General features: G+C 36.8%; 1 protein-coding gene across 2 annotated transcripts; it reads left to right on the top strand.

Annotated features, from left to right (window-relative positions):
• Window positions 1-5,803: 5,803 nt before the first annotated feature.
• LOC144971912 (pyroglutamylated RF-amide peptide receptor-like) lies at window positions 5,804-10,021 on the top strand. Of its 2 annotated transcripts, none has more exons than XM_078912985.1 (2): window positions 5,804-5,911; window positions 8,699-10,021. In XM_078912985.1, the coding sequence occupies exon 2, from the start codon at window positions 8,873-8,875 to the stop codon at window positions 9,947-9,949; it is 1,077 nt and encodes a 358-aa protein (XP_078769111.1). In that variant the 5' UTR covers window positions 5,804-5,911; window positions 8,699-8,872; the 3' UTR covers window positions 9,950-10,021. The 2 variants fall into 2 exon arrangements, with proteins under 2 accessions (XP_078769111.1, XP_078769112.1); XM_078912986.1 differs by having other exon boundaries at window positions 5,809-5,911; window positions 8,792-10,021.
• The last annotated feature ends 3,684 nt before the right edge of the window (window positions 10,022-13,705 follow it).

Below are 13,705 nucleotides of genomic sequence, written 5' to 3'. Positions count from 1 at the left end.
GTAAAGAACCATGGATGCTTAGCAGCCACTCAATGTCTTCTCATACTGGTAAAGAACCTTGGAGGCTTAGCAGCCACTCAATGTCTTCTCATACTGGTAAAGAACCTAGGAGGCTTAGCAGCCACTCAATGTCTTCTCATATTGGTAAAGAACCTAGCTTAGCAGCCACTCAATGTCTTCTCATATTGGTAAAGAACCTAGGAGGCTTCGCAGCCACTCAATGTCTTCTGATATGGTAAAGAACCTAGGATGCTAGCAGCCACTCAATGTCTTCTCATACTGTCAAGAACCTAGGAGGCTTAGCAGACACTCACTGTCTTCTCATACTGGTAAAGAACCTAGGCTTAGTAGCCACTCAATATCTTCTCATACTGGTAAAGAACCTTGGAGGCTTAGCAGCCACTCAATGTCTTCTCATACTGGTAAAGAACCTAGGAGGTTTAGCAGCCACTCAATGTCTTCTCATATTGGTAAAGAACCATGGATGCTTAGCAGCCACTCAATGTCTTCTCATACTGGTAAAGAACCTAGGAGGCTTAGCAGCCACTCAATGTCTTCTCATACTGGTAAAGAACCTAGGATGCCTAGCAGCCATTCACTGTCTTCTCATACTGGTAAAGAACCATGGATGCTTAGCAGCCACTCAATGTCTTCTCATACTGGTAAAGAACCTAGGAGGCTTAGCAGCCACTCAATGTCTTCTCATACTGGTAAAGAACCATGGATGCTTAGCAGCCACTCAATGTCTTCTCATATTGGTAAAGAACCACGGAGGCTTCTTTCCCAGTTCTTAGAAAATGACGTCTCTGCTAGAGGTAGCCTACCCTTTCCACACACCCTTTTCGCTTTGTCGTAAATTAATTAACTTCATTATGTGCATGTAATAAATATAGGCTCGACGCATACTTGAGTCCTTGGAAAAGGCTCTTTTCTCACATTCTCTCATGTGTAAAATGAGTACCTGGTCGTTAATAGCGTTGTCTCTGTCGGGGAAAAAAAACTGCAAGATAGCCCAACAGGGGTCATGTCCCAATTTACATGTTACGTGCTGCTGTTGGTCAGGGATCCCTTGTAAAGCGCTTTAAGCACGGTTAGTGAATATTGTACTATGTAAAAGCTAAACTCCCCCCCCCCCTAAAACATAGGCCTAATATATAATATTTCCTTTTCTTTTTTTTTCTTTCTTTTTTCTCTTTCTCGTTATCATCTACGTGTAACCTGAATAAGGCTAAAACTCGAAACGTTTATTTTGTCTTGTATCTTTTACACGAGTCACATTTCTTCCTTTGTTTTACTCTCCATCGAGGAAACTGGTGCATCCTCTGTGTTTCTTTTGTCTTTTCTTGTCAATCTTAGCCTGTGATCCACACATGGATTGTGAGACCATCTCTGCCGTGCCACCAAGAGAGCAGTATAATAGTATTGAAATGGACCAAATTGTACTGCTGTCTTTATGAGGAAGGCAGAATGGTCGCCATCCAATATTATAGAGGGAAATGTTGATGCAGCTCCCTGTGAAAAACAAAAACAAAAAAAAAACATAAAAAGAAAACAAACAAATAATAATAACAGAAGAAAAAGCAACAAAACCAAACAAAACAAACAAACATACCCTGCCCCCCCCCCCCCAACACACACACACCAAAGCCAAAAACAAAAGTAAAAAACAAAACAAACCAAAGCGAAAACAAAAATAAAACATTACGAGAACCAAAAAAAAAAAAAAAAGGAGAACAAATAAATAAACAGAAAAAAAAACCCAACAAAAATACAACCCCCCCCCCCAAAAAAAAAAAAAAAAAACCAAAAAAAAAAAAACAAACAAAAAAAAAACAAAAAAACCCCCAAGACAACTCAAAACCAACCAACCAAACAAATAATTTAAAAAAACAAAAACAACAGCTATAAAACAACAACAACAAAACCCCAGTAGCAAACGGATCCAAACCTACCCGTTCCAAGAAACAAACCAAACTAACAAAACATCAACACACCAACATTATAAAACACACATTTGCCTGGACTCCAACGATATGAATGATAAAGACAGAATTCATTGTTAAACTGCAATACGCAGCTGAAGTGAGTAAGACAGAATGTATAACACTTGATTGATGTGTAAAGATAAAACTGTCAACCAGAAGAAAGAATCACCAACTATGACACACCATCTCATTGCGGTCTTACGGGTGTCTAATAATAATAATAATAATAATAATAATAATAATAATAATAATAATAATAATAATAATAATAATAATAATAATAATAATAATAAAAATAATAAAAATAATAACTAACTATAACTAACTACTACTACTACTACTACTACACTATACTACTACTATACTACTACTACTACTACTACTAACTACTACTACTACTACTACTACTACTACTACTACTACTACTACTACTACTACTACTACTACTACTACTACTACTACTACTACTACTAATAATACATAATAAAATATAATAATAATAATAATAATAATAATAATAATAATAATAATAATAATAATAATATAATAATAATAATAATAATATAATAATATAATAATAATAAAAAAATATAACAAAACATACTACAATACATACTACTACTACTACTACTATACTACTACTACTACTACTACATACTACTACTACTACTACTACTACTATACTACTAATATAATAATAACTAATAATAATACATATAATAATAATAATAATAATAATAATAATAATATATATAATAAATAATAATAATAATAATAATAATAATAATAATAATAATAATAATAATAATAATAATAATAATAATAATAATAATAATAAAAAGGGAAACTTGGGTGTCTTTTACCACCAGATAATTCAGCACACTGAAAAGTTGAGTCATTATTTTATTTTTTCCTTATTATTTTGTCTATCAAAAACACAAACTCGCAAGTTCTATCACACTCACATAAACCGCCAACAGGACATGAACAATTCTCTCTCTCTCATTCTCTTTATCAATCTACCTCGCCTCCTCTCTCTCTCTCTCTCTCTCTCTCTCTCTCTCTCTCTCTCTCTCTCTCTCTCCCCCTCTCTCTCTCTCATAAAACATAATATACAAATCCATCACTCTTGCAAATCCACATACCGTCAGCTGGGGTAATTTTGCCCTAAGGGGTAACTTTGTCTCTGCAAATATGGAGCATTTTGCGTCATCTCAGTTTATTGTAGCTATTATCCTGGCTAAATGATTGAACTTTTTATCAAAGAAAATAATGACCTCGAAACTAAATATACTCGAATTGGCCCAAAATGAAAAATGCAAAGTTTCCCCTTAAGGCAACGTTACCCCAGTTGACGGTACATCATCATCATCATCATCATCATCATCATCATCATCATCATCATCATCATCATCATCACATCATATCATCATCATCATTGCCTTTTTCACCCTGGGTCAGGGTATAGGCCACAGACAAACAGTTTCCATCCTTCTCTATCTGAGCTAACTTTTTTATCTCATTCCATGTCATACCACTACTCTGTATATCAGCTTCTTTAATTCTTCTCCATGTTCCTCGTGGCCTTCCCCTTGATCTTTTGCCCTGATATAATTTATAGAATACAAACTTCATTTCCTGAAATTTTCATCTCTATGCACACTGACAAACCCCTTCCCCCCTCTTCCCCCCCCCCCTCCCCAACCAAACATTCCCCTACGTAAACGTTTTATTAGCAGGTCTGATATCCTTACACAATAGGATTCAATAGTCTGATGTCACGTCCGCCCAGCAACCAGCAGCTTGGTTCTAAGCAAAGAAAATCGGTACTTTTTATTCTTCATGCTGGCTAGAACTTTTTCACATGTCATGTGATCAGAATATATAAAAGTCAAACCATGATCAGATTTATAGTGATTTTCTCCTCTGGATACACTTTTATGCTCGTCGGAGAAGTATTTCATAAGGGCGGTGATGGAGTTAATGGCGTCCGCCATTGTTCCGATAGTTTAGAACCAGTTACTGTTACTATGCGTCATACGCTTCAACAGTCGTGCCGTCACTTCCCCCGTTATGACGCAGAGTAACTTAGTAACTGGCTCTAAACTACCGGAACAATGGCGGACGCCCTTATGAAATACTTCTAGCCATCACGAAGAATAAAGAGTATCAATTTTTTATGTTTAGAACCAAGCTGCTCGTTGCTAGGCTAATTCTCAACATGCGCATGCGCGCCTCTCGAGTGTCGAATAATCTGGTGATAAGATAAACCCAATAGGCCCATGGAGCAGAGATTATGCCGTTTCTATAGCGTGAAATGGACGATAGCAATAAATAGGGTTCAACAGTTGTGACGTCACTCCCCAGTCATGACGAACAGTAACTGGTTCTAAAACTATCGGAACAATGGCGGACGCCATTATCTCCATCACCGCCTTTATGAAATGCCTCTCCGACGGGCATAAAAGTGTATCCAGAGGAGAAAAACATTATAAATCTGACCATGTTTTGACTTTTATACATTCTGATCACATGACATGTGAAAAAGTTCTAGCCAGCATGAAGAATAAATAGTGCAGATTTTCTTTGTTTAGAACCAAGCTGCTGGTTGCTGTGGGCGGACGTGACATCAAAGTATTGAATCCTACTAGCTTGCTACCCTTTCGATATAGAATTATTATGACGCAAAGTTATTTTCACCAGATCTAATAGAACAAGTTAACTATCACCACTGGGTGGACAGGGAGAGGGGGGAGGATAGGCTGGAGGGGGGGGGGGGGGGGGGGGGTCAGAAAAAAAAATCTCAACTACACCCAGGATCGATCCCTTTGGGTGCTAAGTGAATGCTCTACCAACTGAGCTCTCGGGATCTCCTGAAGATAAATAAAAGGAATAGATAATAATTTAAATATGAATATATAACCTCCCCCCCCAAACAAACATGAGTTTCTATAATATAATGCAATATCCATTAAACGTGCTCAAATTACTTTACAAATGATCTATTGTCTTTGGTAATTGTATTATAAATAAAAGTAAAAGTTTTAAATTGAAGTAACAATGCAAATTGAATACTAAAATATACGACCGAGATACATTTTTATATAATTTAGATTGCGCAACCCACTTCGCATAGAATTGAAAAAAAAAAAAAAAAGCAGACAATGTTTCTATTCTCTAGTTTTCTTATAATTTGGCGAGCGGCTTTTCTCCCTATTGATCGTATGGAGTGATTTATTGTGTCTGCGTAAGTATCGGACGTCACTGGGAATCAATACTGAGATGTTGTAATTTCGCAATTCTCATCGTTGTCATCGTCGTCATTCGTCATCATCATCATCAACATAGTTATCACCATCATCATTATCATCATCCAAAGAGATTTTTACTGTTATTACGTTTAAAATTATTATGATTTTTATCAATTGCATATTATCTGCTATCTAATACTCCATTGCAAAGAGACAGTTTCGTAACTACAGGCCATTCTCTAATACAATCGTTTAAATTTGTTTTATTATCGATTTTGGATTGATATCGATATAATAGTAACAACATTCGTCCCATATTATTATTGTACATGTGAAATATGTATGATCTCGTTAATATTGATCTTATATTTTTTTTTTACAAATTATATCAAAAGATTATATCGATATTGTTAAATCAGACTATTATTTTATCGTCACGTTTCCCTGAAAATAATCATAAGTCAATATTATTATGCAATTTAAATCATTATCATCAAAATATATGTATTCTTCTATCATATTCTATTATTATGATTATATAGTAATATATATGTCTATAATATTATATTATTAGAAGCGGGAAATGTATCCCATTATTTTCATTATACGATGGCTTACATAAACATTTCAAAAAGAAATTTCAGTGAACAATTTCTAGATCGCTTTCCACATTTGGTAATAACTTAAGTATTCATAAAACTCAATAGCCACTAAACATGCTCAAAGCGCTTTACATGAGTTTTCTAGCCACCAACGACGCTGCCTTAACTCACTCACTCCTAGAGTATTTTGCTACTTTTCAAAATTGGAAAAAAATTGTAGTAAAAATGAGTATGTGGATAGATAGTTTTATTCAACTATCATTAACATGTAAAAACTAAGAACATTAGCTTTGATAGTAGGTACGCCTATAATTTGTCTCAGAAAAATGTAATAAATAGGCATGGGGTAAAAGTAGCCCGGGTAAACAACGGATATAGTATAGTCAAATTTTTTATACTGCCACGCCCCCGATCGCCGATCGCCTCGAAAAATATTAAGCAAGGCGGGCTTGGCGAGCGACCGACCGTCCCTCTGCTCGTCGGCCAGGTATTTGGCCACACACATTGCGTTTTCACTCCGGTTTGCCTGATCGGCGATCGACCCTCGATCAAAACTGAGCGTGTATGGAGCCTTTTAGGGTTGAGTGAGTTAATGTCTCGGATTAGTCACGACGCCGTAGAGCGTTATTACAGTTTTTTTCCCCGACAGAAACAGCGCTGTTAACGACCAGGCCAAGTACTTATTTTACACCTGAGTACGATGGGAGAACACGAGTAAAGAGTCTTTTCCAAGGACTGAACAATGCGCCTCTCAGTCCGAATGGCGAGTGTCAAACCACAAGAACACAGAGTCGCACTACGACTGGAGAGAAAAATAAAGTGAGTAGATGTGACTCATATATAAGGGAAGAACACAAAACAAACAATGTTTCGGCCATTGGCCTTCGTCGGGAGACAAAAAACAAACACAAACACAAATATGACAGGAAAAGGGGGGAACTAGGAGAGGATAGGGAGGGCATACACATATACACACATTCGCACACACAAACACGCACACACAAACACACAGACACACAGACACATACACACACCAAAATAAACACACACACACACACACACACAGAGAGAGAGAGAGAGAGAGAGAGAGAGAGAGAGAGAGAGAGAGAGAGAGAGAGAGGCACAGATACAACTTGAACACGTATCAGACACACGAATGCATGGAGTAGTAGGCAAATTAAATAGTAAAACTAAAGCCAGAGGTGCCTAAATGAGCCAGTAAACTGGAGAGAAAAATAAAGTGAGTAGATGTGACTCATATATAAGGGAAGAACACAAAACAAACAATGTTTCGGCCATTGGCCTTCGTCGGGAGACAAAAAACACAAACACAAATATGACAGGAAAAGGGGGGAATAGGAGAGTGGTCTCGCTGTATGACACTCGCTTTCGGATCGGAAGGTCCTGGGTTCGAGCCTCGCGCTCGGCGCATAGTTGAGTTATTGGAAAAGGCTCTTTACTCACATTCTCTCACCGTGCTCAGGTGTAAAATGAGTACCTATCCGTGAACAGCATTGTCTCTGTCGGATAAAAATGTAACAGGCGTCGTGTCTCGTTCTACATGTTACGTGTTGCTGTTGGTCAGGAACCCCTTGTAAAGCGCTTTGAGCACGTTTAGTGGATATTGCGCTATATAAAGCTCCATTAAAAAAAAAGAGTCGCACTACCAAATTATGACGTCACTGGTTATTAATCTTTTTATATCCCACTGCTACGAGTGAATTTATCAAAGCAGAAAAGCGTAAGGTGGGGCTATGTGGTCTAGTGGTATGAAACTTGCGTTCGCATCGGAAGGTCCTGGGTTCAAGCCTTGCTCGGCGCATAGTTGAGTCGCTGGAAAAGGCTCTTTACTCAGATTCTCTCACTGTACTCAGGTGTAAATTGAGTACCTGGCCGTTAACAGCGTTGTTATATTTGGAATATCGCGTAACGGTGAGAGCATGTGAGTGAATATAGCCTATTCCAAGGACTCAACTATGCGCCGAGCGAGGCTCGAACAAGGACCTTCCGATCAGAAAGCAAGTGTCATACCAGTGGACCACAGCCGCACTGATAGCTGAGAATTTCTATTTCTGTCCGATTATCTCCTCTTTAAATCCAATCTATCTAAGAAGGGATTTTCTATTTATTCTATTTGCTATAATGATATCTTATTTGCATAATAGATGCTTCAGCACATACGTTTCTCCGATAATCTTTCTTTTCTTTTTTTTTTTCTCTTTTTTCATTGCTTTAATTTCTATATGTAGGAACCAAGTTCTCTGCTTTTGGAAAGGTCTGGGCCAAAATATTAACTAAGGTATCGCCCGACGTGTACATATATGCAGGTCTGCTGTCCGAACGAACCCACTTATGGTCCTAGTTTAACATTGTTGTAATGGATAGTATTTTGCGTCATTTTTTGATATTTCCATAACAACAAAGAGCCCATAATGAATTGGGTTATCAGACCTAGTGCACGTCGGTATCGCCTAATGATAAAAGCATCAGTTTATATTTTTGCCAAATACTTACTTTTGTATTGTGCAAAGAATTACGTCAAATTGAAAATGAAAATAACAGGTTCAAAATTTACCCCCTCCCCCCCCCCCCCAAAAAAAAAAAAAAAGAGAGGAAGAAACAATGTTTTGGGCTCAAAACCCGTCTTCAGCCAACAACACAAACAATAAAAACAGAAATACTGTTGTCTATCTGGTTTTTGAGTAATCTTTTTTTTTTTTTTTTTTTTTTTTTTTTGCTTTTGTTGTTGGCTGAAGAAGGGTTGTGAGTCCGAAACGTTCTGTGTTCGGTAATTTTATATTTTTATTTTTGAAGCTGTTATATTCATTTTTTTTCGTTTATTACTTTTTAAAATCTACAGTTTCTAGCTGCTTTGTATCAGTCAGAATGACTATAATTAATGATAAAGAAGACCAGAATCTTTTTGAATTTTTATAGACTTATTACGTTCAAGGATAAAGACCTTTTTCCAAGTGATCATTGAAACAGTTGTAAGCGATCAAAATAAAAAGTTTCAGAAGGAAAGTTCTTAAAAATGGCGTCCTCCAACACAACTCAAGAATTAATTCTTGTACCTCCTTTTAGTGATTACACTTTTTATATTATCGAAGTTCTTATCAAAACTATCTTGGCTTTGATTTTTTCATGCTTTGGTGTCGTGACCAATATCATCAATGTCATCATTTTCTATCGACAAGGAATTCTTAAGGACAGCAATAATTTGAACTTCCTGGCGCTTGCAATATCCGATTTGTTTTGTTGTTTTTTCGCACTTCATGGAGGCGTTCTTATGATCGTCCGGAAGTTCTTCGAAACTCCAGAGTATAGATGGAATGGCGGTACAATGTACGCCTGTACTTCTGTAAGACCCAAAGGTGTATTTATTCTTATAACTTGTGGTCTAACAGCCTATATCGCTATTGAACGCTTCGTTTCCGTTGTTTTCCCGTTCAAAGTAAAACAAATTTTCACACCAAAACGGTCTTTTTTTGTCGTGTGCAGTATTTATATATTCATCGTCGTCGTATCCTACCCACAATATCTCACATATTTCCCTAGCTGGGCCAAGTATCCTGATCTCAACACGTCTAAATTAGACTGTATATTTACTGGACTTATCACGATACAAGAAAGAATTTTTTACCGCTACTTTGGAGCAGTCGTGTTGAAAATCGTCACCGTTTCAATAGTTGTAATTTGTAATGTAACCATACTCTGGAAAGTCATTCTGTCTAGAAAATTCAGGAAACTTTCAACAACCACTCTTAGCACTAATCAAGGAGAATCCAATTCAAAGCCGCCTACATTAGAGACATCTGCGACTTCCGGGAAGGAAAAAGCTGGAACTGACGATAAAAACTCCAGAGAAAAAAGACTTATACGAATGGTAACTCTTCTTTGTGTGGTGTTTGTTTTTTGTTACCTTCCGGAAATTTTTAACGTCATATTTTTCTATTTGTCAGAGACAAAAATGCACAAATACTACGAGGATACAGTCTACGCCTTCAGCATGTTGTTAGAAATATTAAATTCCAGTAGTAATATACTGATTTATTACAACCTTAGTACTCGGTATAAACAAGAATTACAGCTTTGTGTCAAGAAAAAATAGACAAGAATGCCACATGATATTTTTGTACACCCCCCCCATTCTCCTCCCAAGAGAATGGCAGAAATATTATGCCATTTAGTGTATCAACATGTAAATATACCCCTGTCACATTTGATGGGTACTAATCGACGTGCTCTTATTTGAAGGTATGATAGTCAAACGCAATTATAGGGAATGAGATTAGCGGAATAGTAGCGTCCCTTGATTGGACGTCACCCATAGTCTGTGACGTCACCGGCGGAAAAGTTATTAGAGAGGACGAGAGACGCATGCGCACAACCAACGTGACGTTCTCTCTCTAATAACTTTTCCGCCGGTGACGTCACAGACTATGGGTGACGTCCAATCAAGGGACGCTACTCTTCCACTAATCTCATTCCCTATAGTCCACAGTATGTCTCCAGGTCTCCTTGGGGAGGCATAACTTCCTCTTTCCTTGGAGGGGGGTGATCATCTCAGAGCCATCATTGTCAATGTTTTTCGACAGATATGACCCGTCCTTTGCCATCTTCTCCTTTTAATGAGCCTCTTCAGACACTCCATCTCCTCAGGAATAGAAATTATGACGCTAAGGCGCTATTACAATTGTTTTTATTTTACCATTCTTCTACGCGTACAGGAGAGACAGTCATTTTAATCTCAAGTATTTTGAGATAATATCAGCGAATAGCGTGTTCCTGGTACTCGACTTTGCGTCTTCGATCCTCAGCATGATCAGAACCTTCGACCCTCAAGACACAAGCCAAATGCTATACAACTGGACCAGACCCCCCCCCCCCACCCCCACTCCCCACAACAAAAAAAACCAAAAAACAACAAAACACTAAAAACCAAACCAAAACAAAACAAACAAGCACACAAACTAACAATAATAAAAGCAACTATTACAAAAAAAAAACAAAAAAAAAAAAAAAAACAACAAAAAAACCGAAAGGAGATGAATGAAATAAATAGTAAAATAATCTATAATTATTGAAAACCGAGTCGTCCAATTAACAATTGGCATTTTAACCAGTGACAGTAATGGATGGCTTTCTATTCATTTCGCACCAGACCATTTCTGAAAGTTGCAGGTCAACCCAGGTCGATATTGACATGCCAAAAATATTCATGGCCTGCGTCACGTTTGCTCAAATTTAAATTAAAAAAAAAATTACCCTTGATATATATCCCCTTGCGTGGTGCATTGATGCTTGCACGGGGTGAAAAAAAGCGCTGTTAAACTGGATGCGTTTTCTAATATTAAAATCTAATTTGTTAAATTTACGTGACGAAGACAGATGATTTTGACGTTTCTCATTCATCGTGTTTTTCTGACAAAGGGGAAACCCGAAACGTCTACATTATGTGTCTTCGTTACTTAAATTAAATCGTCTATTCCGTTTGACTATTGTTTTTTTTCACCTTAATATGACAATAAAAGGTACTCTTATATATTTATAGATAGAACGAAATTGGCGTCATTCATCTCTTTGTTATTGTTTTTAACCAGCCATTTTGATAAGTAGTTCTCACTAAACTGTATCAATGAGACTATAATAGTAACTTGTAAAGCGCTTTGAGCACGTTTAGTGGATATTGCTCTATATAAAGCTCAATTATTATTATTTCTTTAAAAAACGTTTAAGGTTACAAACAGTTTTGTGTGTTGGTACGTTATACCTGGCAGGCGGAAGGTTGTGAATGAATTACCTAAGCGCACAGTATCAATAATATACAAATCGATAAAAGTAAAGTTTACGGCGGTTACGACAAAAGGCTTTTGAGTGAGTGAAAACATTTACTACGAAATTGAGTACCTTGATTGGTGGCAAAATGATATAGTTATTCTACCTCTCTCTCCCTGATTAGTAATGGGTACCGATATCATGTTCACAATAAGACTTTGTGACGTCAGATTATAAATCGTTACATTTCAATAAAAATCAGATTCTTTAAAAAGAAGTATCATTTGAATGTTTTTGAAAATGTCTTTTATTAAAAGATGACGAATTATGAATCGATTGAGGCATAGAATAAATTATTTCTTACACTTGCGTTTTGGAATTCGAACTTTGTTTCCAGCGTCACTCGCAGGCTCGTGCATCGATTGGAAACACGTCCGGAATTCCAAAAAGCAAGAGTGAATGTAAGAATCGTATATTATTCCACCACTCCTAAAGAGCAGTATAATTGGGTGCCCCAAACGTAAACAAAGGTCTAGAAGCACATGGCAAACCACATGTTCCTGTCTTGAAAGCTCAAGTTCCGATGTAAATTATAGAAAAAAATAACCTTTAAAATTTGGCTGTTAGGTGGCAAAAGAAACACATATTCATAAATACTCGATCATGCATCAAATAATGTCTAGATATGGATATTTTATGGAACAAAAGGTAAAATTTATCAAAAGTTACAGTCTATCTATTTTTAGACCAGAGCAAATTATTGCGCTAGTGTGAACAAAACGAGAATTATTCGGAGCCTGATTTTCAGAATAATTTAGTCTTATATTATTATTTCTGCAACTGTTAGATTTTATGTAAACCTATTTTCAATACTGAAAGTGTATTGCCTACAACTCAAACTACAAAATTGGGAGACCTATATTGTGCGTAAATTTTTCCGGCCCCTAACGAAAATCACTAGCAACTTGTTTTTGTTTACGTTTGGGGCACCTAATTTTACTGCTCTATAGGAAAACCCTAACATTTCTTAGTAAATATCTACGTAATCGTTGAATAATGTTTTGAACGCGTTGAATAAAAAAAAATAAATTATTCAACGATTGCAGAATATTTTCGCACATTTTATTGGTGTGAAATTAGGTGTAAAAGACACGTGATTGGCGATGAAAATTTTTAGTCTTTTGGTTCGCATGAATACAAATCCAACATTTCTAGTTTTGGGTCAAATTGTCAATCATGCAGAAGGAGAAAGATATAAATTATGGTGAATTGAAGTACCACTGCCATACCATTTGGTTACAAAATATAATCTTACTTGTAGGGGTGGAAGAAACGCATTCTTTCATTTCTTTTTATTTATTAAACTCGTTATATTTTTTATCGTGCAATAACACACACTCGCAAGCTCGTTGTGTTATCGGGCACGATAAAAATAACTCGTTTAATAGATAGTATGCAGATGACGTCACTCAGGCCTTTGTTATTGTTTTTGCCATCCGCGTTTGTGAGTTGTTCTCACTAAACTGTATTAACCAGACTATAAAAGTTCATGGTTACACAGAGTTTGTGTGTTGGTCCGTTTTACTTCCGGAGGGCAATGTTGTGAACTCCTTGGCCAAGCGCATTTTATATATAGGGAATGAGGTTAGCGGAAGAGTAGCGTCCCTTGATTGGACGTCAGACGGAAGCGAGGACGAGAGACGCATGCGCACAACCAACATGACGTTCTCTCTCTAATAACTTTTCCGCCGGTGACGTCACAGACTATGGGTGACGTCCAATCAAAGGACGCTACTCTTCCGCTAATCTCATTCCCTATAAATACAAAGAGATGAAAGAATCGTATAATATTACAAGGACCGAAACACCAGGGACAGTTATCGAAGTGTTGTGGTTTGTTTTGTACGAGTTGGTGTGTTTGCTGAGATAAAGATCTGAACAAGTGTGTATTTCACCGATGCCTGCTTCGTGGTTCCTTACTTTGTTGTGTGATGATGACTATCGATCAATTAAAATGGCAAAAAACAAAAAAAAAAAAAACAAAAGAAAAAAAAAACAAAACAAAAAAAAAAAAAACAAAAAAAAACAA

This window comes from Berghia stephanieae, chromosome 4 (genome assembly GCF_034508935.2).
Source record: "Berghia stephanieae isolate SIO BIC M18660-M18661 chromosome 4, UCSD_Bste_1.3, whole genome shotgun sequence".
Lineage (NCBI taxonomy): Eukaryota > Metazoa > Mollusca > Gastropoda > Nudibranchia > Aeolidiidae > Berghia > Berghia stephanieae.
This window is presented reverse-complemented; position numbering and strand designations above follow the sequence as displayed.

Coding starts and splice junctions, on each gene's coding strand:
- LOC144971912 (XM_078912985.1), top strand. CDS start 8,873: ATGGCGTCCTCCAACACAACTCAAGAATTAATTCTTGTACCTCCTTTT.